Source organism: Hyla sarda (assembly GCF_029499605.1).
Source record: "Hyla sarda isolate aHylSar1 chromosome 1 unlocalized genomic scaffold, aHylSar1.hap1 SUPER_1_unloc_1, whole genome shotgun sequence".
NCBI lineage: Eukaryota > Metazoa > Chordata > Amphibia > Anura > Hylidae > Hyla > Hyla sarda.
Window position 1 is genome coordinate 1,338,120 of NW_026607570.1, and position 21,701 is coordinate 1,359,820.

General features: G+C 46.1%; 2 protein-coding genes across 2 annotated transcripts in view; one reads left to right on the plus strand and one right to left on the minus strand.

The window, feature by feature from the left end:
• LOC130297911 (zinc finger protein 271-like) overlaps nucleotides 1-21,701 on the minus strand; it is a 59,402-nt gene that overhangs the window by 10,881 nt on the left and 26,820 nt on the right.
• Nucleotides 176-20,926, plus strand: LOC130297915 (zinc finger protein 436-like). The gene is made up of 3 exons (XM_056550763.1): nucleotides 176-538; nucleotides 8,121-9,212; nucleotides 19,944-20,926. Exons 1-3 carry the CDS (start codon nucleotides 274-276, stop codon nucleotides 20,924-20,926), a joined length of 2,340 nt encoding a protein of 779 aa, XP_056406738.1. The 5' UTR covers nucleotides 176-273.

Below are 21,701 nucleotides of genomic sequence, written 5' to 3' on the forward strand. Positions count from 1 at the left end.
ATGGAGATATTCCCTATGATCTGTAGAAGGGCTGTGAAGCTCTTGTGGTCAGTCCCCTCACCCTCCATGACTCCTCATCTCCTGCTCATCTATAACATCCCACATGACTTCTCCTACTGTCTGATGACTTTTACTATATTTCTTCCACATCTTATGAATAAGGGAGAAGATCTGAACAATATTAATGCTCCAGAGACAGATGTGAGCGGTGATGAGCAGTATAAGGAGGACATTCCGACAGGAAAAGATCTGAACAATATTAATGCTACAGATATGAAGGAAGAAGAGACAGATGTGAGCTGTGATGAGCAGTATAAGGAGGTTATTCCGACAGGAAAAGATCTGAACAATATTAATGCTACAGATAGGGAGGAAGAAGAAGAGACTGATGTGAGCGATGATGAGCAGTATAAGGAGGACGTTCCTACAGGAAAAGATCTGAACAATATTAATGCTACAGATATAAAGGAAGAAGAAGAAACAGATGTGAGCGGTGATGAGCAGTATAAGCAGGACATTCCTACAGGTAACCGCCCAGGTGAGTAGTAACAACTTAATATAGAGAAGAGTCACAGATTCTTCTGCTGTAATAATTGTGTAGAATTCTTTAATCTCTCTGTCCTGTCTCTTGCTGTATATTCTTCTATTCAGCCAAAGTGCAAACTAATGGGGCCCATGAGGCACCTCTTTAACTGTCCCAGGGGATCATTTTACACTGTGGTTTAGGGGTTTATTGTCATTTATTATTCACTGTAACATATGTAATGCCATTTGTTGTTCTTCTTAGCCAATGGTTCTGTTACACCACACCTCTACGGTTCCTTCTAGGGATTGCCCGATTTTGTTCTATTCTGGCTGTTTAAGGGTAGTGGTTGGGTAATCTCCTCCGGTCATGAGTTTCCCTGTGTTTCACTGAGGGATCCCGTTCCTATAGGTACCCATCTAGTTATAGTTGCTGTAGGATTCCCCTGGAGGCCCCTCTTTACGTGTATATTCTTCCCCTTTCGTTTAAGCCCAGTTGATTGGTTTATGTCGGGGGTCTGGGGTGGGTGTTCTAGCCGCCCACATGTCCGAAAAAAGTGGAATCCTTTACCCAATTTATGGCCGCCCTTATTCTATTCTGTGGATTGGTCTGTCTGGGGATTTTTATTTTTCTGTTCTTGCCCTTTTTCGGGTTGTCTTTGTTTGTTTCTGTGTTTTTGCCTCCCCCTCCCCCATATTTTTCTCATGATGTCAGATCCTTTCCTGTTTTCCCTTCCTTGTATTTCTGGTTCCATCCAATGTTTCCTCCTCGCCTTCACCCATCTTTGGTCCTCTTGTCCTTCATGCTCTCCTCGCCCTCATAGCTATTGTCTCCTCAGTATATGTTCCCCGCTGCTCTCTCTTGCCCCCCGGGGGACCATGTGTAAGTTGGTGACGTGGAATGTTAAGGGTTTATGCTCCCTACAAAAATGCATGGAAATTCTGCGCTTTTTGAAACGCCTGCGTCCGGACATGGTCCCTCTCCAGGAAACACATCTAACGGAGCAGGATTTTCAGAGCTTGCAGAAGTTGTGGGTGGGCAAGGTGTTTGGCAGCCCAGTGGCGGACGGCAAGTCGGGAGTTGTAATGTTGCTTCACAAGTCTCGCACCACATCCTCTCACACGAAAGGGATGACGAGGGGTGTTTTTCTCATTTTCAACTAGTCCATAATGGTACCACATATCACGTTTATAATGTTTATGCTCCTAGTGGTGATAACTCTTCCTTCTTTGCATCTTTAGCAGATACAGTCAATAGCTCTAATGGAGCGCACACCATCCTGGGTGGGGACTTAAATACAGTGAATAGACCATAGACGCTCAGCTCACATATCTACCATCCCACATCAGAGTGACAGGTTCCTCCCTCCTTTCCTGACACAGACGGGATTGATAGACTCTTGGCGGCACTTCTCACACGTACACGGTTCATGGTCTCGCATTGACCATTTCCTAGTCAGCCCCCTTGTGTGCTCTCGCTTGGGAGAGGTGGACATACGGGACCTGGTCATTTCGGATCATGCACTGATGGTCTTGGAGCTCCTGCCATCATGCACAAAGGGTTCTGACATCTTGTGGCAGTTTTTGTCTTATTTAACGAAAGATGAATCTTTTCTAAGTCTTCTCAGGGGGTGGTGGCTGGAATTTCAAACGGACAATGCATCCCACATTGACAATCCCTCTCTGTACTGGGAAACTGCTAAGGCGGTACTTGGGGATAAAATTATGTGTTATAGGAATACTCTGGAGGGTCATGCAATGGCAAGCGCAGCCTTAGCGGAAGGTTACTCCTACTTTTTAGAGTCCCCCACCGTAGATCATAAACTCAAGTGGCAGGCAGCAAAATCCTTGTATGAACTCTGGTTGGATAGGAAAGAGAGAATCCATAGATCTCACTTTGAAGTAGTTATGTTTTGGCAGGGCAATTAGGCGAGATGCTTGCTAGCGCATATAGTGAAGGAGTCACGCGTGCCTGCGCATGTACTTGCGTTGCGTGACTCATCAGAGCAAGTAATGCATGAGCCGCACTCAGTTAATGGCGTCTTGGACTCCTACTATGCTGCTCTCTATTCTTCTCCCCCCGCTCTGAGGAAGGGGCGCGGTTTCTGGAGGGGCTTACCCTACCATCTTTATCTGATCAGCAGCAGCAGGAGCTCAACGTGATGTTCCAATGGAAGAAGTAGCCACTAGTATACACGCTTTGGCAAATGGGAAAGCGCCAGGGCCAGACGGCTATCCTGGCAAGTTTTACAAACCCCTGATTGATCCCCCTTATGGCATATTTTAACAAAATGGCACAGGCATACACTCTCCGGCTGCGAAACTAGCATATATTAAGGTACTCCCCAATCCTGACAAGGACCCTTTAGAACCTGGTTCTTATCGCTCTGATCAACCAGGATGTGAAGTTATTATCTAAGATCCTGGCAGATCGCCTGCCTAGATTTTTACCTTCCCTTATTGTTGACCATCAAGTGGGGTTTGTGAAAACCTGTTCGGCGGTCATGAACATTAGGAGGGTACCGGCAGTACTGGACAGTGTTTGGGGCCAGTCCCAGACAGCAACCCAACCCGCATTGTTTGCTTTGGATGCTGAAAAAGCTTTTAACAATGTTCGGTTTGACTGGCTGCGGCTGGTCCTGACAAAGTTTGGGATTGTAGGTCAATTTAGCTCCTTTTATAGACGGCCTATGTGATGGTCTCAGGGCTAGGGTACATACCCCAGGCATCTTATCCACTCCCCTCCAGTTAGCGAAAGGAACACGTCAGGGTTGTCCCTTATCGCCTTTATTGTTTGATCTGGCGATTGAACCTCTGGCCCGCTATTTGATCTCCTCTGATATCTACAGGGGTAGAGCCGTGGGCACCCAGATCAAATTGTCCATGTGTGCCGATGATGTATTACTTTACCTAACCACCCCAATGAGGCTGTCCCTAAAATTCTGAACTTTCTATCTTATGCCGGAAGCTTCACGGGCTACAGGGTCAATGCTGCCAAGAGTATGCTACTGCCTTTGGGTGCGACTCCTCCCAGGTGGCTTCTTGATGCGAATGCCTTGGGTGCTACAGTGGCCTCTTCTTCCATAACGTATCTAAGCATTCGCATAGGGAAGACTCCTGACATGCTCTATTCACTCAACTACACACCCCTCTTTCAGCGTATTTTTGTGGAGTTGAAGTGCTGGGAGCCCCTTGCCCTTATCTTTCCTGGATAGATGCCATCTCGTTAAAATGATTAGTTTCCCCCGCTTGTTGTACCCCTTGCAAACTCTCCCACTTCTACTTCGGCATGATGACATTTGATGCCTCAACGCAGCCTTTTAATGCTTCCTATGGCAGGGCAAGCACCCGCGCATAGCTTTACAGAAGCTCATGCTTAGCAAGGTTGAGGGGGGGTGTTAATTTCCCAAACATCAGGGGCTATAATTTGGCTTGTTTGTTTCGCCAAGCACTTGAATGACTGCACTCCTCTGACTACTTCTCCATTCTAGCGGTGGAAACAGTACTGTCTGCCCCATGGTCTCTACCGACACTGCTTCACACTTCATAAGCTATACTTCTGGTAGGGATCAGGGGCTCAGTGCTACTGTGAGATACCATAGTGACCTGGAAGGCAGTGCGAAAAGTTTTTGGCCTTCCGTTTCTGGTATCCAAAAGGATGCCCTTGCTTGACCACCCAGAATTCCTCCAGGGTAAATCTTCTCTGTGGTTGAAATTGTGGCTTTCTAGAGGGGCTCGGATGGTGGGGCAACTGATTCGTAGTGATGACCATAGATGGCTCACCCCTGGAGAAATGCTCCGTGTGTTTGACCTCCCCCTGTCCCACACTCTTTATGCCAATCAGGTAATGCCTTTTGTTCGTCTAGATATCGGAATCTGTCGAAGGAAGCCCCAAACCACATTTTAGATGACATTATAGGCAATGAACCCCAGAGAAGGTCGATCTCTGACTTGTACGCAGCCTTCCGTAACCGCTTCCTAAAACTTGATCCCAAATATGTATTTCGGACGTGGGAAAGATGGACAGGGGACACAAACATTACTGACGTAGTGTTGAGCGGGTCTGTATGGAAAATTTTTATCGATGAGAGGTGGAGGGAGACATACTTCAAGGTCGCTCACGCTGCCCTATATGGCTTCAACATCTTGCCCTCCCATAACTTCCCAGATAGGATCACTCATTGCCCTAAATGAAGTACCCCACTTACAAACATGTATCATGGCATCTGGGAGTGCTAACACTCAGCGATATACTGGCGTCTCATACAATCGTACATATGGGATCATTGGAAGGTGCGGGTCCCTTTTACTCCGCAATCGCTCCTATTTCACCAGTTGCACCCACCGGAGGGAGGAGGGGAAGGGGAGGAGAGGTTTCTTTGGTTTGTCCATATAGTCCATTTAGTTGCCATGCGTTGTCTAAATGGTTAGATACTACCACTCCAGATTTGCCTATGCTGATTGCCCAATTGAAATCGTTTCTAGACGTAGATCACTTAGATGCCGAGAGACATTCAGAAACTGGCACTAAACGTTTTTTCTAAAAATGGAAATCCTTTCTTGTTACTCACTTTGACTCTCGGGGGATCGTTGAGATTGTACGACCATTTAGATACACCACTTGGGGTTCTCTAGGGGCACTAAGATTACCAGATAAATAATACTAAATACAGGCTGACCATTTATTTTGAGCACTATGGCTCTCGGTTTGGATGCCCTGGGAGTCAGAGGAGCACCAGCAGGGTCCGAGTGAGGCTCCCATAGCGAGGGGCTGCACTTTATGCTTGTCTACATGGTTTGGGGCCGGGGAAGGCATGTGGTAACTCTGTCTCCCCATCGACGACACCTATTTCTTACCAGATGATGACTGCGCGGTGATCGATGTCAATTTCTCCTAAGATGCCTTAGTGCACTTTTCAAGGACGCTGAGAGACTATGCTATTTTCTACTTTTCGTTTGGGGGAGGAGGGATTTATATTATAGGGATTATGGTACCTGGGTGAAGAAGCTTTATGCGCTCTTTACATTCTCGGAGATGCCATATTCTCTGCCTATTCTCTTATGCATCTTGTTCCACTGTATAATTTTGTTTTATATTTACTGTTTATTGAAAATTGCTTAACCTCTTAAGGACGTAGGGCATACCTGTACTCCCTACGCCCGGTCCTGGTATTTAAAACGGGATCACACTAGTGATAGCCGGGACCCTGGGCCAATGATCGATGTCGCGCGCTATTAACCCTTTAGACGTGGCGATCAAATTTGATCGCCGCATCTAAAATGAAAGTGAAAGCTTCCCTGCAGCTCAGTCGGGCTGATCGGGACCATCGCGATAAAATCACGATGTCCTGATCAGCTAGGATGCAAGCGGAGGACCCCTTACCTTGCTCCGTCACGTCCAATCGGTGATTGATTGCTCCAAGCCTGAGATACAGGCTTGAGCAATCGACCGCCTATAACATTGATCCATGCAAAGCTATGGCTTTGCTGGGATCAGTGTAAAAGATGAGTGTGTGCAGTGTTATAGCCCCCTATGGGAGCCATAACACTGCAAAAAAAAGTGGAAAAAAAAGTTAATAAAGGTCATTTAACCTTGAATTTAAACCTTGAATTTAACCCATAAAAAAACTGAGTAAATAAAAATAAACATATGTGGTATCACCACATGCGGAAATGTCCGAATTATAAAAATATATTGTTACTTAAACCGCGCGGTCAATGGCGTACGTGCAAAAAAATTCCAAAGTCCAAAACAGCGTATTTTAGTTTTTCACTTTTTATATCATGAAAAAATGTATAAAAATCAATCAAAAAGTCCAATCAATACAAAAATGGTACCAATAAAAACTTCAGATTACGGCGCAAAAAATGAGCCCTCATACTGGCCTGTATGCGGAAAAATAAAAAAGTTATAGGGGTCAGAAGATGAGAATGTTTTATGGATACATTTTCCTGCATGTAGTTATGATTTTTTTCAGAAGTACGACAAAATCAAACCTATATAAGTAGGGGATCATTTTAACCGTATGCACCTACAGAATAAAGATAAGGTGCGATTATTACCAAAAAATGTACTGCGTAAAAACGGAAGCCCTCAAAAGTTACAAAATGGCTTTTTTTTCTTACATTTTGTCGCTCAATGAATTTTTTTTTTACGTTTCACCGTTGGATTTTTTTGTAAAATGACTGATGTCACTGCAAAGTAGAATTGTTGGCGCAAAAAATAAGCCATCATATGGAATTTTATGTGCAAAATTGAAAGCGTTATGATTTTTAGAAGGTGATGAGGAAAATATGAAAATGCAAAAACGGAAAAACCCTGCATCCTTAAGGGGTTAATAAAAATATATTTAAAAAAAAAAGTGACCAAAAAATCTGCCAGGAAGCATAGGAAGAAGTGGTCTGTGGTCACCACCTGCAGAACCACTCCTTTATTGGGGGTGTATTGCTAATTGCCTATATTTTCCACCTGTTGTCTGTTCCATGTGAAGTTGATTGTCAGTGTTCTTCCTGAGTGGACAGTGGGATTTCACACAAGTGTCAGTGACTTGGAGTTACATTGTGTTGTTTACGTGTTCCCTTTATTTTTATGTACTCAAATATAGGGGGAGATTTTTTTAAAACCCGTCCAGAGGAAAAGTTACCCAGTTGCCCATAGCAACCAATCAGATGGCTTCTTTCATTTTGAACCTCTGCAAAATGAAAGCAGTGATCTGATTGGTTGCAATGGGCAACTGGGTAACTTTTCCTCTGCACAGGTTTTAATAAATCTCCCCCATAATGTTTATGATTCCGCATGATGAACATCATAAATGTAAAACATTACCAAACACCAAAAATGCAGATTTTTGGTCCCATCATATACCGTATATACTCGAGTATAAGCCGTCCCCAATATAAGCCGAGGCCCCTAATTTCACCCCAAAAACCCAGGAAAAGTTATTGACTCGACAATAAATAAGCCTAGGGTGGGAAATACATCATCCCCCCATGTCATCATCCAGACCCCCGTCATTATTCCCCACTGTCATCATCCAGACCCCCGTCATTAACACCCCCGTCATTAACACCCCCGTCATTAACACCCCCGTCATCATCACCCTGTCATCATCCCCCCCATTATCATCACCCCCTCATCATGGGTAATGGTCCTGATAAAAACTACAAATCACAGCGCAAAAAAATCCTCCTCATCCATCCCAGTATACGGAAAAATAAGAGTTATAGGGGTCAGAATACGGCAATTTTATGAATAACTCATTTTGTAAAAAGTATAATAGTAAAATTTATCGTATTTACCACAGAATAAAGAGAAGATGTAATTTCTAAGACAAAACCCCACAAAAATAGCAAAAGTGTTTTTTTTCCATTTTCCTCACAAATAGTATTATTTTGGTTTTGTCGTACATTTTAGGACACAATAAAAAAGTGTTATTACAAAGTAAGATTTGTCCCTCAAAAAAACAAGTTCTCAAGCGGCTCTGTATACGGGAAAATAAGAGTTATGGCTCTAAGGAGAGGAGGAAGAATGAAAAATTCAATAGTTTAAAGGTCCTGGTCGTTAAGGGGGTTAATAATAAATGTGTTATTCTCTGCAGATTCTTGTAGCAGGAGATCAGAGGAGAATCTTCTATCTTCAGATTATAAAGCAGATGATGATATCACACAAGATACATATGAAGAACATTCCATTATCCCAGATACACCCTCAGCCCTTCACAGCCAAGATCTGTCATCTCATCCTTATATACAGGTCCTGTCTTCTCAGTCATCACAGGATGTTCAGCAAAATAAAGGTCACAGAAGGGGTGTTGGACATCAACGAGCTCATACAGGAAAGAAACCATATTCATGCTCAGAATGTGGGAAATGTTTTACTTTTAAATCAGGTATTGTTACACATCAGAGATATCACACAGAAGAGAAGCCATTTTCATGTTCAGAATGTGGAAAATGTTTTAATAAGAAATCACATCTTGTTCAGCATCACAGAACTCACACAGGGGAGAAGCCATTTTTATGTTCGGAATGTGGGAAATGTTTTACTCAGCAATCACATCTTGTTACACATCAGCGATATCACACAGGAGAGAAGCCATTTTCATGTTCAGAATGTGGAAAATGTTTTATTAATAAATCAGATCTTGTAGTACATCACAGAACTCACACAAGAAAGAAGCCCTTTTCATGTTCAGAATGTGGAAAATGTTTTACTACGAAATCAAATCTTGTTGGCCATCACAGAACTCACACAGGGGAGAAGCCATTTTCATGTTCAGAATGTGGAAAATGTTTTACTAAGAAATCACATCTTTTTGAACATCACAGAACTCACACAGGGGAGAAGCCATTTTCATGTCCAGAATGTGGGAATTGTTTTGCTAAGAAATCAGTTCTTGTTAGGCATCAAAGAACTCACAAAGGCAAGAAGCCATTTTTATGTACAGAATGTGGAAAATGTTTTACTAAGAAATCACATCTTATTGTACATCACAGAACTCACACAAGAAAGAAGCCATTTTCATGTTCAGAATGTGGAAAATGTTTTACTAAGAAATCAAATCTTGTTGAACATCACATAACTCACACAGAGAAGCCATTTTCATGTCCAGAATGTGGGAAATGTTTTGCTAAAAAATCAGATCTTGTTAGGCATCAAATAACTTGCAAAGACAAGAAGCCATTTTCATGTTCAGAATGTGGAAAATGTTTTAATAAGAAATCACATTGTTACGCCGAGCGCTCCGGGTCCCCGCTCCTCCCCGGAGCGCTCGCTTCACTCTCCCCGCGGCAGCGCTCCGGTCACGTCCTCTGACCCGGGGCGCTGCGATTCCGCTGCCAGCCGGGATGCGATTCGCGATGCGGGTAGCGCCCGCTCGCGATGCGCACCCCGGCTCCCCTACCTGACTCGCTCTCCGTCTGTTCTGTCCCGGCGCGCGCGGCCCCGCTCCCTAGGGCGCGCGCGCGCCGGGTCTCTGCGATTTAAAGGGCCACTGCGCCGCTGATTGGCGCAGTGGTTCCAATTAGTGTGTTCACCTGTGCACTTCCCTATATCACCTCACTTCCCCTGCACTCCCTTGCCGGATCTTGTTGCCTTAGTGCCAGTGAAAGCGTTCCTTGTGTGTTCCTTGCCTGTGTTTCCAGACCTTCTGCCGTTGCCCCTGACTACGATCCTTGCTGCCTGCCCCGACCTTCTGCTACGTCCGACCTTGCTTTTGCCTACTCCCTTGTACCGCGCCTATCTTCAGCAGCCAGAGAGGTGAGCCGTTGCTAGTGGATACGACCTGGTCACTACCGCCGCAGCAAGACCATCCCGCTTTGCGGCGGGCTCTGGTGAAAACCAGTAGTGGCTTAGAACCGGTCCACTAGCACGGTCCACGCCAATCCCTCTCTGGCACAGAGGATCCACTACCTGCCAGCCGGCATCGTGACAGTAGATCCGGCCATGGATCCCGCTGAAGTTCCTCTGCCAGTTGTCGCTGACCTCACCACGGTGGTCGCCCAGCAGTCACAACAGATAGCGCAACAAGGCCAACAGCTGTCTCAACTGACCATTATGCTACAACAGTTACTACCACAGCTTCAGCAGTCATCTCCTCCGCCAGCTCCTGCACCTCCTCCGCAGCGAGTGGCCGCTCCTGGGATACGCTTATCCTTGCCGGATAAATTTGATGGGGACTCTAAGTTTTGCCGTGGCTTTCTTTCCCAATGTTCCCTGCATCTGGAGATGATGTCGGACCTGTTTCCCACTGAAAGGTCTAAGGTGGCTTTCGTAGTCAGCCTTCTGTCCGGAAAAGCCCTGTCATGGGCCACACCGCTCTGGGACCGCAATGACCCCGTCACTGCCTCTGTACACTCCTTCTTCTCGGAAATCCGAAGTGTCTTTGAGGAACCTGCCCGAGCCTCTTCTGCTGAGACTGCCCTGTTGAACCTGGTCCAGGGTAATTCTTCCGTTGGCGAGTATGCCGTACAATTCCGTACTCTTGCTTCAGAATTGTCCTGGAATAATGAGGCCCTCTGCGCGACCTTCAAAAAAGGCCTATCCAGCAACATTAAAGATGTTCTGGCCGCACGAGAAATTCCTGCTAATCTACATGAACTTATTCACCTAGCCACTCGCATTGACATGCGTTTTTCCGAAAGGCGTCAGGAACTCCGCCAAGATATGGACTCTGTTCGCACGAGGCGTTTCTTCTCCTCGGCTCCTCTCTCCTCTGGTCCCCTGCAATCTGTTCCTGTGCCTCCCGCCGTGGAGGCTATGCAGGTCGACCGGTCTCGCCTGACACCTCAAGAGAGGACACGACGCCGTATGGAGAACCTCTGCCTGTACTGTGCTAGTACCGAACACTTCCTGAGAGATTGTCCTATCCGTCCTCCCCGCCTGGAAAGACGTACGCTGACTCCGCACAAAGGTGAGACAGTCCTTGATGTCTACTCTGCTTCTCCACGTCTTACTGTGCCTGTGCGGATGTCTGCCTCTGCCTTCTCCTTCTCTACAGTGGCCTTCTTGGACTCTGGATCTGCAGGAAATTTTATTTTGGCCTCTCTCGTCAACAGGTTCAACATCCCGGTGACCAGTCTCGCCAGACCCCTCTACATCAATTGTGTAAATAATGAAAGATTGGACTGTACCATACGTTTCCGCACGGAGCCCCTTCTTATGAGCATCGGATCTCATCATGAGAGGATTGAACTTTTGGTCCTCCCCAATTGCACCTCGGAAATTCTCCTTGGACTTCCCTGGCTTCAACTTCATTCCCCTACCCTGGATTGGTCCACTGGGGAGATCAAGAGTTGGGGGTCCTCTTGTTCCAAGAACTGTCTAAAACCGGTTCCCAGTAACCCTTGCCGTAACTCTGTGGTTCCTCCAGTAACCGGTCTCCCTAAGGCCTATATGGACTTCGCGGATGTTTTCTGCAAAAAACAAGCTGAGACTCTACCTCCTCACAGGCCTTATGATTGCCCTATCGACCTCCTCCCGGGCACTACTCCACCCCGGGGCAGAATTTATCCTCTCTCTGCCCCAGAGACTCTTGCCATGTCCGAATACGTCCAGGAGAATCTAAAAAAGGGCTTTATCCGTAAATCCTCCTCTCCTGCCGGAGCCGGATTTTTCTTTGTGTCCAAAAAAGATGGCTCCCTACGTCCTTGCATTGACTACCGCGGTCTTAATAAAATCACGGTTAAGAACCGCTACCCCTTACCCCTCATCTCTGAACTCTTTGATCGCCTCCAAGGTGCCCACATCTTCACTAAATTGGACTTAAGAGGCGCCTATAACCTCATCCGCATCAGAGAGGGGGACGAGTGGAAAACGGCATTTAACACCAGAGATGGACACTTTGAGTATCTGGTCATGCCCTTTGGACTGTGCAACGCCCCTGCCGTCTTCCAAGACTTTGTCAATGAAATTTTTCGTGATCTGTTATACTCCTGTGTTGTTGTATATCTGGACGATATCCTAATTTTTTCTGCCAATCTAGAAGAACACCGCCAGCATGTCCGTATGGTTCTTCAGAGACTTCGTGACAACCAACTCTATGCCAAAATTGAGAAATGTCTGTTTGAATGCCAATCTCTTCCTTTTCTAGGATATTTGGTCTCTGGCCAGGGACTACAGATGGATCCAGACAAACTCTCTGCCGTCTTAGATTGGCCACGCCCCTCCGGACTCCGTGCTATCCAACGCTTTTTGGGGTTCGCCAATTATTACAGGCAATTTATTCCACATTTTTCTACCATTGTGATCCCAAGTCCTGGCCTCCTCAAGCAGAAGACGCCTTTAAACGACTCAAGTCTGCCTTTTCTTCGGCTCCCGTCCTCTCCAGACCTGACCCTTCCAAACCCTTCCTATTGGAGGTTGATGCCTCCTCAGTGGGAGCTGGAGCTGTTCTTCTACAAAAAAATTCTTCCGGGCATGCTGTCACTTGTGGTTTTTTCTCTAGGACCTTCTCTCCAGCGGAGAGGAACTACTCCATCGGGGATCGAGAGCTTCTAGCCATTAAATTAGCACTTGAGGAATGGAGGCATCTGCTGGAGGGATCAAGTTCTCCTGTTATTATCTACACCGACCACAAGAACCTCTCCTACCTCCAGTCTGCCCAACGGCTGAATCCTCGCCAGGCCCGCTGGTCTCTGTTCTTTGCCCGATTTAATTTTGAGATTCACTTTCGTCCTGCCGATAAGAACATTAGGGCCGATGCTCTCTCTCGTTCCTCGGATGCCTCAGAAGTTGAACTCTCTCCGCAACACATCATTCCACCTGACTGCCTGATCTCCACTTCTCCTGCCTCCATCAGGCAGACTCCTCCAGGAAAGACCTTTGTTTCTCCTCGCCAACGCCTCGGAATCCTCAAATGGGGTCACTCCTCCCATCTCGCAGGTCATGCGGGTATCAAGAAATCTGTGCAACTCATCTCCCGCTTCTATTGGTGGCCGACTCTGGAGACGGATGTTGTGGACTTTGTGCGAGCCTGCACTATCTGTGCCCGGGATAAGACTCCTCGCCAGAAGCCCGCTGGTTTTCTTCATCCTCTGCCTGTCCCCGAACAGCCTTGGTCTCTGATTGGTATGGATTTTATTACTGATTTACCCCCTTCCCGTGGCAACACTGTTATTTGGGTGGTCGTTGATCGATTCTCCAAAATGGCACATTTCATCCCTCTCCCTGGTCTTCCTTCTGCGCCTCAGTTGGCTAAACAATTTTTTGTACACATTTTTCGTCTTCACGGGTTGCCTACGCAGATTGTCTCGGATAGAGGCGTCCAATTCGTGTCTAAATTCTGGAGGGCTCTCTGTAAACAACTCAAGATTAAATTAAATTTTTCTTCTGCATATCATCCCCAGTCCAATGGACAAGTAGAAAGGATTAACCAGATCTTGGGTGATTATTTGCGACATTTTGTTTCCTCCCGCCAGGATGACTGGGCAGATCTCCTCCCATGGGCCGAATTCTCGTATAACTTCAGGGTCTCTGAGTCTTCCTCCAAATCCCCATTTTTCGTGGTGTACGGCCGTCACCCTCTTCCCCCCCTCCCTACTCCCTTGCCCTCTGGTCTGCCCGCTGTGGATGAAATTTCTCGTGACCTTTCCATCATATGGAGAGAGACCCAAAAATCTCTCTTACAGGCTTCATCACGCATGAAGAAGTTCGCGGATAAGAAAAGAAGAGCCCCCCCCGTTTTTTCCCCTGGAGACAAGGTATGGCTCTCCGCTAAATATGTCCGCTTCCGTGTCCCTAGCTACAAGTTGGGACCACGCTATCTTGGTCCTTTCAAAATTTTGTGTCAAATTAATCCTGTCTCTTATAAACTTCTTCTTCCTCCCTCTCTTCGTATCCCTAATGCCTTTCACGTCTCTCTTCTCAAACCACTCATCCTCAACCGTTTTTCTCCCAAATCTGTTCCTCCCACTCCTGTTTCCGGCTCCTCGGACATCTTCTCGGTCAAAGAAATTTTAGCTGCCAAAAAGGTCAGAGGGAAAAAATTTTTTTTAGTGGACTGGGAGGGTTGTGGTCCTGAAGAGAGATCCTGGGAACCTGAGGACAACATCCTAGACAAAAGTCTGCTCCTCAGGTTCTCAGGCTCTAAGAAGAGGGGGAGACCCAAGGGGGGGGGTACTGTTACGCCGAGCGCTCCGGGTCCCCGCTCCTCCCCGGAGCGCTCGCTTCACTCTCCCCGCGGCAGCGCTCCGGTCACGTCCTCTGACCCGGGGCGCTGCGATTCCGCTGCCAGCCGGGATGCGATTCGCGATGCGGGTAGCGCCCGCTCGCGATGCGCACCCCGGCTCCCCTACCTGACTCGCTCTCCGTCTGTTCTGTCCCGGCGCGCACGGCCCCGCTCCCTAGGGCGCGCGCGCGCCGGGTCTCTGCGATTTAAAGGGCCACTGCGCCGCTGATTGGCGCAGTGGTTCCAATTAGTGTGTTCACCTGTGCACTTCCCTATATCACCTCACTTCCCCTGCACTCCCTTGCCGGATCTTGTTGCCTTAGTGCCAGTGAAAGCGTTCCTTGTGTGTTCCTTGCCTGTGTTTCCAGACCTTCTGCCGTTGCCCCTGACTACGATCCTTGCTGCCTGCCCCGACCTTCTGCTACGTCCGACCTTGCTTTTGCCTACTCCCTTGTACCGCGCCTATCTTCAGCAGCCAGAGAGGTGAGCCGTTGCTAGTGGATACGACCTGGTCACTACCGCCGCAGCAAGACCATCCCGCTTTGCGGCGGGCTCTGGTGAAAACCAGTAGTGGCTTAGAACCGGTCCACTAGCACGGTCCACGCCAATCCCTCTCTGGCACAGAGGATCCACTACCTGCCAGCCGGCATCGTGACACACATCTTGTTGAACATCACAGAACTCACACAGGGGAGAAGCCATTTTTATGTTCAGAATGTGGGAAATGTTTTACTCAGCAACCACATCTTGTTAGGCATCATAGAACTCACACAGGGGAGAAGCCATTTTCATGTCCAGAATGTGGGAAATGTTTTGCTAAGAAATCAGATCTTGTTAGGCATCAAAGAACTCACAAAGGCAAGAATCCATTTTCATCACAGACTATTAACCTCTTAAGGACTGAGGGCGTATCCATACGCCCCCGTTTTAAAGTCCTTAAGGACTGAGGGCATATGGATATGCCCATGGGAATTCCGGGCCCCGCCGCTCGCTGGGGGACTGGATCCTGAAGCCTGCTGATATCGTTCAGCAGTCATCCCGGCATATCGTCCAGTCAATTCAGATCGGCCATTTGCCACTCTTCCGGGCTGATCGGGTCTCTGATGACCCGATCGCCCGGAAAATAGGGATGATCAGAGCTGTCAGTGACAGCCCCAATCATCCTAACGGATAGGAGCGAGGTTGCAGTGGTGCCACCCCCTCCTATCCCCTGCCATTAGTCAGCAATGACTACTGACCAATGGCAGTTGAAGACAGTGGGTTACCATGGAAATCCCCCGCTCCGCCCACCCCTGGATGTCGGGCAGAGCGGGGGGAGAAGATGGTGGCCGGTACCTGGGGACTTTTATGCGGTGGGGACCGCCGATCATCAGTGGCATCAGTGGAGATCAGCGGCGCCGGTAAAGAGGCAACGGCGTGGAGCATCAAGGAAGGTTGCAGTAAAGCGATATTTACTGCTGACTTCTAGTGGTTGCCAAACTGCAACTCCCAGCATGCCCAGACAGCCAAAGGCAACATCTGTAGAGTTACGGAAGCCCTCCAGATGTTGCAAAACTACAACTCCCAGCATGCCCAGACAGCCAAAAGCTGGGAGTTGTAGTTTTGCAACTCACAGTTTGGAAACCACTATACAGTGGTGCCCAAACGGTAGCCCTCCAGATGTTGCAAAACTACAACTCTCAGCATGCCTAGACTGCCCAGGCATGCTGGTAGTTGTAGTTCTCTGACATCTGTCCCTTCAGATTTTTCAATTTTCATCAACATTTTGAAAATTGTTGCTCTACTTTGATGCCAGAATTCACAGCAAGATTAGCTCACTAAAACTTAGCATTTACGATATATGCAGCAGGCACGGGTCTGGAAAGTATATCGGTTTAGTGTGGGGCCCCATACTAGACGTTCCCAGAGGTATTTGAATCCTAGTGATGCGATGGTTGGGAAAGGGGAGAGGGTGGGAGGGGTTGGGGAGTATTTTGTTGACTAACTGTAATTTGCATGTCTGTATTGAAATTTTGTTCTATGATATGTTTACTGTCACGTCAGGTGATACTCAGACGGCTGTGAACATTTGTAATCTCAAATAAAAAGATGTTTGAAAAAAAAAAAAAAAAAAACTTAGCATTTAATAATAACAGCATAAAATAGTAGTCCTCAAGAAAATATTAATCAACACCAAAAATACACAATGGGTGTAATGCCAGGGCCAATAGCCAATGGCCCCAGTCAAATAGCACGTTTCCTATAATCACAATAAGTGTCACCAGATAAGACACAAATAATGCAGTAATCCACCCCGACGCGTTTCCCCCCCTCCTATATGGATATTTAGGAGCAAGGCGGGGTTCATCAGGGGAATGGATAGGAAACCAAAGAAATACTTGATACTCTGGCAATAAGTCTGTAAGTGCCAGCTATATAAATGATAAACCAGTCCGATAGGGACCACTCACTCAGACCCACAGAAATTAGTCCTCCTAGCCGAGACCCGGGATGAAGGTCCCAATAAGCGATGCACGGTATAGGTAGCCAGTGACCAGATGCAGATCCCTCCTGGTCGGTGAATACATGTGATTCCCTCCAGACAGTAAGAGCCAATTACAGCTGCTACTGTCTGTTAGAGTCATTAATGCATAAAGTGACAGTGGTCAAAATTGCAAAAAAGGGCTCAGTCCTTAAGGTGAAAAAGGGCTGAGTCCTTAAAGGGTTAAAGAAAATAAAAGTCACAGAAGGGGTGTTGGACATCAGAGATTGTGCAAGGGGGGGGGGGGCATTTTCATGTTCAGAATGTGAGAAATGTTTTGCTTTAAAATTAAGTCTTATTAGACATGAAAGAACTCACACAGGGGAGAAGCCATTTTCATGTACAGAATGTGGGAAATGTTTTACTCTGAAATCCGTACTTATCAAACATCTAGGAATTCACACAGGATAGAGCCCATTTCAGTGTGCAGAATGTGGGAAATGTTTTCCTTAGAAATCACCACTTATTAGATAAGAATTCACATAGGAGTGAACCCAGTTTAGAGCAGTAAATGATGCAGACAACACATCTATATATTCACCATGTACATAGGATATCTGACATTTATACATATATCATATACTGCATCTCCAAACTTGTCACCAATTGTTAATAAAAGTTTTCTTTCTTATATGATTTATTATTCTTATATTCATCTCCGCACACTGGACTTATAATAAATGTAATATTGTCCCTGACGTTGTATATAGGGAATGTAACGCGTCAGTGTTGTCCCCGCCCCCTTCTCATTATGATTATAGAGACTTTAATTCAAGGCATCAGACAGGATCCGCGCGTCTCCCTTGAAGATCGTCTCTTCTGAACATAAGACGCTGCAGATACTTTTATTTATCACAAACCCTAGACCAGCGTTTCCCGTCTTGACGTCTATTTTCGGTCTTAGATCATAAAATCCATTTTTCTATATGAGAAGTCGTCAATATCTCAGCGTCCCCCGGGTTCAGTAAACATCGGTGTAATTCTTTTCCTTTTCTTTGTCCTCCCCGGGGTATAAAATCCCTAGAGATCTGATCACATCTGGTACAAGATCTCTTTACTTCACACTTTGCGCCATTATTACACGGATTGAAGACCCAGTTACACGCTCGTAAATTCCCATATATGTCGTGGATTGGAAGGAAAAAGGTTTTTAAATCTTATATTTACCAATAATATTTTATATTTTTACAGTCCGTCCCTATCATAGTACGGAATTGTTATTTCTCTTCTATCCGATGGTTATTTAGTAATTTTGTTATGATTCAGAAGAGACCACGTGTCCCGTATAGACGCTCACCCTGAAGACATTAGACGGCGGTTTTGTGTTTCCGGATTTACACACTTATTATAAAGCTTTTCCTTCGTCTGGATTATTAGAGCTCGTTCGCTCTTCTATTTCTCATCCTCCCCTTTATATTCCTCCTCATGTGGATATGGAATTCTCCTCAGTCCCTCCTTCTATAGGGCCCATTTTGTGGCCCCCGCACTCCTCCTTGGCCTCTCTAGTTCTTTCCTCTTTTATATACAGGATAAACAGGAGCAAAAATACCAATGAGGCCCAATAAGATAAAACGTGACTTTTACTGCTACATTAGAATATTACAAAAATACACAATATAGTATTTACAGTAAATGGAAATACATATACATCAAATGTAAAATAGTAGTAACAATGAATGAAATTATGTCATCAATAAAGTACCAATAGGGGTGGGGGCAGGGGTACAGGTGACCATCCCTAATCTCTGCCCACTAGAGGCTATCCCTACCTAACCGATACTTACCCTTACCTAATATAATGTGTGGAAGGGTATAGGGAAGTTAGTATTGAGTGGTTATATGGTCTCCGAGATAACTATATGGTTCACACACAACCGGATCACTAAATCTCTGACTCCTTCTTCCAACATGTTTCTCTCATACCATTTGAGTTCATCAGGGATAGAGGAGATATGCATAGAACTGTATACAATGTAATTGAGTGGAGAACAGACACAAAAAACATACAATAGACTATTATACAAAAACAAAGGAATATTGAAGATTATTAGTAAATAACCATCATGTTAATACATTTCCAATTAGATACTAATGAGGACATAAGATCGGTAACAAAGGATTGTTGGTGAAAATTCCATCCAGTTCATAGTGTGGTCCAGTATATAAGAACTAAGAGCCAGTAGAAACACTCGCTCCAGGCCCCTCGGGTCCAATCAATGTAGATGTGAAGGGTCACGTGACGGCATGACGTAACGCCGTCAGCTCCGGGCCTCCAGACCGGCCCCTCACCTGCCGAACGCTGTTAGGGAAAAACTCCTGCTACCCTGCCCTGGCTTCCCCCCCTCCTCTCAATGAAGATGTGCCGCTGATCGAGCTCCCTCATCGGAGGACAGGATCCGGACACGGTCGGGCGATGTTACGCTCAGGCACAGCTGAGCCAGCTCAGGCTCCTGGAGAGGGGCCTGACAGTTTCATGGTTAGTGGCTGGATGGGACCATGTGATCCAGCAGACATGTGACTCAGTGCTCCAGGAAGACGCCGAGGCAGGACGAGAGGCACAGGAGCCTGCACCAAGGGCTGAAGGAGTGTGTGGAGACAGATTGAGCCAGCGAAAGACTGTAAGTGGAGCTACATTATTCTATATGCTGCTGCACTGATGGTGGGGCTCTGCTGCGCTATGTGAATGCTAGCTCTCCTCGGGATAATCAAGCTCTCTAGGCTATATTATGATATTATGATTAGTGGCTCAACCAGTACTATGGAAAATGCTATGGAAAATGTTTGCCAGGGCAATACCAGGGTATGTCCCTCTTTCCACTATAGGGGGTGTCATGGAGGGATGCACGGAAAAATAGTGAGGCATCCCTGGTATCCTTTATGGGGACGCTGGACTTTGTTGTTCTGACAGCCTCGGCATGAACCAAGCTAGAGGGGGCTAGATGTGATGGCATACCTACCTCATTTGGAGCTCTGATAATCTCTACCAGTACATTTGCTTATTCGCCTGTCTTTACTTCTTTTCCCCCAGCAAGTGAGAGGTGGTGGATTGTATGCATTTCTGACCTGGGAACTGAATATACTGCAGAACTGTGAGTCTCGTTTGTTTTTTCCTGTTTTTTTTTCCCCCTATCTGCTCCACCTCCGGCTATTAAAAGAGGAGCATGGTAAGAATTAAGAACTCTTTCCAAATACATCTTTATTAAAACACCTTCCCGTATTGTGCTTAATTATAGACTTTCGGCTCCAGGTGTTGCCATGCCTCCCAAAGTCAATGCCTGAAAATCTATCGGGGGGGAGTGATGCTCCACATAATACAAGAATGGATAAATTCCTGAAGTCCCCACTTGATAATATCAAAACTAGGAATCAAAAACAAGTGGGACAAGAACAAGAACATCATAATACTATGAGTGGATCAAGATTTACTATATTACAGTCAGGAGATGACTTGCCAGAGGTGGAAGGGGGGAATCTAGACTCACAGGTTCTGAAATCTATTATGAATGGGGTTGAAAAATTTAATAAGTCACTGGAGGACCTAACATCACAAATGGGCGCTTTAAGTGCGGAGGTCTCCTTTATAAGAGAAGACACCAACAAGATTAAAGATAGAGTTAAGCAGATAGAAAAAGCAGTTCCACGTATGGAAAAAGAGCTGGGCGAGATGCGAAAGGAGCGGGAAGTTCTGAAAGACGATAACAAATATTTCAGAGAAAAGCTGGCAGACTTAGAGGACAGATCAAGACGTAATAATGTAAGAATTGTGGGGATCCCGAAGGGTGAAGAAGGGGAAAACCCAACATCCTACATTGAAAAATGGTTGAAGGAGGTTGCTGGGGAATCCCTACTCACAAATTTATTTCATGTCGAGAGGGCCCACAGAATCCCCATGAAAAAGCCTGCTCCGGGTCTCTTGCCAAGAACGCTCTTGGTCAAATTATTATGCTCTCAAGATAGAGACTGCCTTCTGAAATTGTCAAGAGAAAAGGGAGCAATCCCAGTCGGCAACTCTAGGGTGTTCATGTACCCTGACTTGTCAAGAGATACCCAGCGCAGAAGAATGGCCTTTCATCCTGTTAAAAAGAGACTGCATGCGGCCGGCATTAAATTCTCTCTTTTGTTCCCTGCCAGACTGAGGATAACATTTGAGGAAAGGGTGTATTTCTTCACTAGTGATGATGAGACCAGTAAATGGCTGGAGGAGAGGGGAATGTAGGAGTGGTAGGGGAAGCAGAAATTATGTAGAAGGTGGTGGAGGGGGGGTCCGGAGGGAGAGGGTATAGTGCAGTTTAGAGATTTGTGGGTATCACGAGTCAACAGAGGGGGGGGGGGGGGGGGTTGGGGGGAGGATGGGAGGTTGGGGAAGAGGGTTGGGGAGGGTTGAGGCACTACCAGCTGGGATGCACCCCATAGCGAGAAGTGGAGCCTGTCGGTTCCGGAAAAAAGAACAGAAAAATGTTTATGTCTACGAATAACAGTAATAAAATAGTAATATGGAATGTGAGAGGGTTAAAAAACAGGAGTAAACGGGTAGCAATATTCGATAGAATAAACAAGCACCTCCCAGCAATTGTATGTCTCCTAGAGACCCACCTGACTAAGGATTCGCTGAATATCCTAAGGGCTGGATAAAGGAAGCTTTCCATTCTACTTTTTCAGAATATTCCTCAGGGGTCTCAGTCTTAATTCATAAGGCTGTAAACATGCAAGTGTTAAACTCTCTAATCGATCATAGAGGTAGATTTGTATTTCTCTATGTTAAATGGGAGGGTAGGTTATCTATCTTAGCGTTTACATACATCCCCCCTTCCTTTTCAACAGAAGTATTTCAAGTCTTAATGGATTTTCAAATGGATAAAGAGTTTACTGACCTTTGGGTAATGGGTGATATGAATGGCATCATGAATAAGGATCTTGACTGGCAGGGTAGAAATTTGGGAAATAATGATACTCTTCTTTATAGCTGGTGTCAGGAGGTGGGATGGGAGGAT

Bases quoted from the DNA above. Each gene is read 5' to 3' on its own strand.
- LOC130297915 (XM_056550763.1), top strand. From the start codon at position 274: ATGAAGGAAGAAGAGACAGATGTGAGCTGTGATGAGCAGTATAAGGAG. The intron at 539-8,120 runs GTGAGTAGTAAC...TATTCTCTGCAG, and splicing joins TCCTACAGGTAACCGCCCAG to ATTCTTGTAGCAGGAGATCA. The intron at 9,213-19,943 runs GTTCAGAATGTG...GCTTAATTATAG, and splicing joins AGACAAGAAGCCATTTTCAT to ACTTTCGGCTCCAGGTGTTG.